This window comes from Galeopterus variegatus, unplaced genomic scaffold (genome assembly GCF_000696425.1).
Source record: "Galeopterus variegatus unplaced genomic scaffold, G_variegatus-3.0.2 Scaffold10323, whole genome shotgun sequence".
NCBI lineage: Eukaryota > Metazoa > Chordata > Mammalia > Dermoptera > Cynocephalidae > Galeopterus > Galeopterus variegatus.
The window spans coordinates 25904-31682 of NW_007736434.1; the positions used below are offsets into that span (position 1 = coordinate 25904).

The following is a 5779-nucleotide window of genomic DNA, read 5'->3' on the forward strand; positions in this document are numbered from 1 at the left end:
TGAAGCTCAAACATCTTGGGAAGAAACTGTGTCTTATCTTCAGTGGAACCCAGCAAAGAGTGCTTGTGGTAGTAGATCTCTCCAGGACCCAAGATTCGATGCCTTGGATGAAGGTGTGGGACTTCCACAGGAATTACAGGCAGGAAATCATCAAACAGATTCTCACAAGGGGTGGCAATATGGGTGCTCCATAAAGGAAGAAAGGAACCAAAGCTCTCTAGCTAGAAGTGTCCTTTAACATACTTTCAAGTCAAAGTAGTAATGCTATCTAAAGGGGAGGGAATGGTCAGGGACTTTGGAGAGAAACATTAAAGAGGGCTGGTAAATACTGTGTGCACTGAATAAGCACACTTCTGATGCCTACAACGTGAATGGTAAGGCGGGACCCCTGGCCTGGATGTGTGGATGTGCCCACCAATGTATGTAACCGGCTGTTTCGATCTCCCCAAGGCTCAGGATTAAAGTCAGGAGGGTAATTGGCCAGTGGTGATTGCTGCATCCCTTCTTTGTGAACTAGGAATAAGAAATGACATCAGCAGGAGCACAGAGAAGTGCTGACCACCTGTACACACACACACACGCACACACACACCTGCTTTGATGAAGGATGCCCAGTTCTGCTCTGAACTTTATGCTCAAGTTAATTCCTCATCTCCCCAAGGCTCAGGATTAAAGTCAGGAGAGTAATTGGCCAGTGGTGATTGCTGCATCCCTTCTTTGTGAACTAGGAATAAGAAATTACATCAGCAGGAGCACAGAGAAGTGCTGACCACCTGTACACACACATACATGCACACACACACCTGCTTTGATGAAGGATGCCCAGTTCTGCTCTGAACTTTATGCTCAAGTTATCCAGCTCCCAGGAGTATGGACTGGTTACTCCGCTTTTCTCTAGGAAACCCAGAGGCCAGATTTAGCCTACAACTTCTGTGGTCCTAAACCTCTCACTGACATCAAAGAGGAACAACATGAGCCTGGAGCTTACTGCACAATTCACCAGCCTCAGAAATGGAGATGTGAAGATTCTACTCTACCCACGAGGGAGAGGACTCAAGGGGACAGGGCACCAAGCTTGTGGTTAGAGACACGCATTAACTGCTGTTTTCCTCTTACTCCCTCCAGGACACATGCCCTAGGGCAGTGGTCCCTAAACTTTGATGTTCATCAGAATCACCCGGGGAGCTTGTTAAAGATGCAGATCCAGAGATATTCATTCATGAGTTGGAAGCAAGGTAATTCTGAGGCAAGTGCCTCCTAGGGCAGACTTTGAGGAAACAGTGTACTTAGGAAAAATGTCAAGGTTCATGCTTTGTGAATGTGAGCCTGAAAGGAGATGGTGACAGACCTCCCCTGCCGGATACAGGTGTCCCCTAGTTAGGTATTAGTTTGAGATGTGGATAGAGATTTTCCTCCCAAGTGGCAATTCTTTTTTGGTTTGCTGTTTATAAAATTAAGTGAGATGGAAATTCAAATAATACAGGCATAACAATAAAGAAGAAAGTCAAAGTACCTCACCCTTCCATTATTTATTTTTTATCTTTCAGAAATGGCTTTTATTCTTAAACATACAGGTTTACATAAATGGGATTTATTTTATAGTATTTTATAGCTTTCATTTTCTATAATTTATTGTGACCGTATTTGTGTTACTACTTATATGCATATCGATACACAAATTTTAAATTTTTAGTCACTCTCCTATTAAGTTAATACAAAGTTTCACTGTGAAACTTTATTAAAGACTGTACAGTGCTTTGAAAGCATCTCTTTTGTCATTTGTCTGAAAAAGTTTACTATTTCCAAAAGCATCCATTATAATGGGCTTTATTACTTCGGTTCCTCAGTGCCTGTGGCTTGCTCTTTTGAAAAGAGAAGAATGCAACGATGAAAATGCCTGTGAAAATCCATGAACAATAGAATTTCAGGTTGAACTCTGTGGAAAAGGAGACAACAACGCCAGATTGTTTTCACTCGCCTGTAGACCTAGGTCATGGGATGAAATTAGATAAATAACAGAGGAAACTTGCTGTAGAAATATTCCACATATATACCAAATATAAAACTCCTTCAAAATGAATGGGAATTTCTATCCTCACACTTCAAACAGATTCTAGTTTAAGGCCTCCACATAGCCTCCAATGTCATTCCAGCTCTTGCTTACGTTACCAATTAGGCTTATATTTATGTGTAAAATTGGGTAAGCATATTGCATTTTGCATAGGGCAGATGCCAAGAAAAAAAAAGAGGGTAAAAGACTGGGGTAAACATAGCAATAATATGGATTGGATTCAAGACACATGCTGTCTTATGGGCTATGTCAACAACATGGCAAATTAAATGAGGCTTTTTAGGAATAAATGACATTGTGTAACATAAAATTGTTCAATATCCTGCTGAGAACTCAAGTGTCCTTTGTGGTTTACACCTTTTCTGAAATCATCTAGTGCTTTCGAACCAAGGTACAATTTATTGTGCATCATGTGTGAAATAATTATTTCAGTTAGTTCAAAAGTATAAAAATATGTTTTTTAGAGTTATTATGGCACATGTGAATATGCCCCAATCCATAAGGACAAACAGAGCATTTTGAGTGACATTAGCAAAGTCACAAGTCACACTGAAATTCCATAAGGCTTAATGAAAATAAGGAGCCACAGATGGACATGGGATGTAATTTTTTCCCCAAAGTTTTGGTTTGATTTTCACTGAACATATAGTTTGGTCTTATGTTAGAGACTGAAGAAAGAAATTTACTGCAGTCAGAATTAATATGAAAATATCAACACAAATTACTGATTTCTCTATTACTAAAATAACTTAAGCTGTCTCCGGCTTCACTCCACCTACTACCACAATTTATGGAAGGTGTTATAAATGTGCATTCCACAACTTCCAAGATTTAGTTCACAGTTCTGCAGCATCAGCTTCACGTGGCAGAAATGCAAACTCTTGGGTCCCAGCTCAGAACTACTGAATCAGAATTTGTAATGGTAGATCCCAGGAACAGTGTTTTAACAAGGTCTCCAGGAATTCTTACTCACAGTAAAGTTTGTGAAGCTTTCATTCTTCATTTGAGAAGACAGGATGCCCATGAAGGGTAGTCAGTGTTGAATCTGCAGTGGCATTTGTAGGAAAACGATGATGCCTTCAGAGAGTTGGCTCTCTAATTTGGTTATCTGGTTATATTTCAAATGAGGCCAGCATGAAGCACTTTTCATTAAGGACTGAATATGAGGACTAAGCAATATCAACCACACAGCATTGGCAAAGGGGTAGTCCCGGGGGAAGTCTTGATCTCCCATAGAACCCTCAACCTTCAGAGTTGTTCTTATAACATTTTACACCATGGACAGAGAATAATACATTTTCTTTTATTTAAGTGGCAAGAAGTTTGAATTCTTTGATTTCAGTAGATCCAAAGAAATAAAAACAAAACCCGTTTAGTCTGTGTGAGAGAGAATAGGGAAATAATATAGCTAATTTTGTAGATTCTGTGTTGGGTTAAAGCCTGTGAATACAGGTCAAAAATATGAGTCTCCAAAAATTCTCCTCAAATAAGGGATAACTGAGCTGTATATTTGTGTTATTTATGCCTATCCCCCCCAAGTTGCAGAAATATGTAATAAAATTAATTTAACATTTGTTGGTCAAAAACTATTTATAAAGGAGAGCACTGCTAAGAGGAGAATGAAAGCCTGGTTGACAAATACTTACCGAGTACATCCAACAGGTCATCATTTGTTTTAGGACTTGAGAACATAAAAGGTTTAGAGACACATTCAAATGGAAAGTCAAATACATGAGGTTAACCAAAATGAGGTTCTGATTTTTAAAAAGGTCAGATGTCACTATGAGAAAAACATTCTACGAAGGAGTTTCCCAAGTGCCTCTTTCATGTCCCTGTTCCTAAGGCTGTAAATAAAAGGGTTCAACATGGGTGTGACCACAGTGTACATGAGAGCCACAATGATGTCCTTGTCAATGGAATGGCTTAATGTTGGGAAAAGGTATTGCCCAAATATTGCCCCATAATACAGAGACACCACAGAGAGATGAGAGCCACATGTGGACAATGCTTTACAGATCCCTTTGGTAGAAGGGACCCTCAGGATGGTGGACCCAATGTAACCATAAGATACCAGAATACATATGAATGGCAGGGTTATGACCACCACCCCTACTGTAAACATGACCAACTCATTGAGGAAGATGTCTGAGCAGGACAGCTTGAGCAGGGCACCAAGGTCACAGAAGAAGTGGGGGACAGTGTTAGCTGCACAGAAGGACAGCCGGGTCAGGAGAAGGGTGTGGGAGAGGGAGCTGGCACAGGACAGGAACCAGGATATAATCACTGATAAGACACACAGCTCTTCCCTCATGATGGTGGTGTAATGGAGAGGGTGGCATATGGCCACATATCGATCGTATGCCATGGATGTAATAAGGAAGCTGTCCAGGTCAGTAAAAAATATGAAAAAATACATCTGAGAAATGCACCCCACATAGGGTATCAATCTGTACTTAGTCTGCATGTCCATCAACATCCTTGGGACAGTGACTGATGAGAAGGAGATGTCAGTGAGGGCCAGGTGGCTGAGGAAGAAGTACATGGGGGTGTGGAGGCGAGAGTCCAGCCTGATGAGCAGGACGATGAGCAGGTTCCCCAGCACCGTGGTCAGGTACATGCCCAGGAACAGGGTGAAGAACACGCCCTGCTGCTCTGGCCAGATGGGGAGCCCCAGGAGGAGGAACTGGGACACGCTGCTCTGGTTCTCAGGCCTCATGCTGCTCTTCGCTCTATTGGGGATAAAAAAATTTGTTAAAAACATTAGGGCCTCTGAAATAATCATTTTTACAGTCATATTAAAAAGATATGTGTTTTACTTCAGAAAAGTGGGAAACACAACCTTTTTTCTCACATTTTTCCTTGTATGTTGGTACATAAGGAAACTAGAAAAATTATTGAGAAACAAGTGCTAATAAAACCAGCATTTCTTGGTTCAACAACAAAATAGAACTCTTGCACCTGTGACACTGAAGACTAAACTGTGGAAAAAAGGATTTCAGCCAAGTTATTGCCCCAGGAAATTTCTGTGGTGAGTATCCCAAATCATCCATCATGGCACAACAACCATTAGAATATTCGGCTTCAAAATCTATTGTTAAATTTCAGGTGAGATCAACCTTTTCAAATAAAAGAATGCAAAGAATAGTATCATATTCTTCGAAGGAGAGTCATTCCTATGCATGCAGTTTTATTTGTTCCAGTTAAGCAGACATTTCTTAAGAAATTCTGGATTGCATCAAGCCATTCTCTATATTTCCATATGACTTCCCCTGCTTAAAAATTCTCAAAGGATTTCCATTGATCTTAAGACCAGTGTAACAACTTTAATAAGGCGTGTAGACCCTGCAAAACCTGTGTCTCTCCCGAACTTCCAATCTCCTGCCCACCCTCCCCACCACCTCTCACCCTGGCTGAGTTCTCTGTTCCCACTTCCCTGGAGGGCACATTTCCATTTGATGTCATTTAGACTCTTTCCCTTGGTAGTGGTGGGTTTCCTGTGATCTGATGTCATGTTGAGAAAGCAAAGACCAACCTATTTTCCCAGAAAATATTTTAGGGAAATGTATTTATACTTTATTGTTTACTGTCAACATAGACCAGGTTAAGGGACAACTCAACATTATCTTAAATTATATTCAAAGTATATCGGCCGGCCTGGTGGCGCACTGCTACAGTGCGCCGCTTGGGAGCGTGGTGGCGCTCCCACCG

At 41.0% G+C, this 5779-nt stretch overlaps 1 protein-coding gene across 1 annotated transcript; it reads right to left on the reverse strand.

Annotated features, from left to right (window-relative positions):
- Positions 1 to 3851: 3851 nt before the first annotated feature.
- LOC103609935 (olfactory receptor 1J2) lies at positions 3852 to 4787 on the reverse strand. The gene has a single exon (XM_008594192.1). The coding sequence runs from the start codon at positions 4785 to 4787 to the stop codon at positions 3852 to 3854; it is 936 nt and encodes a 311-aa protein (XP_008592414.1).
- Between the last annotated feature and the right edge of the window lie 992 nt (positions 4788 to 5779).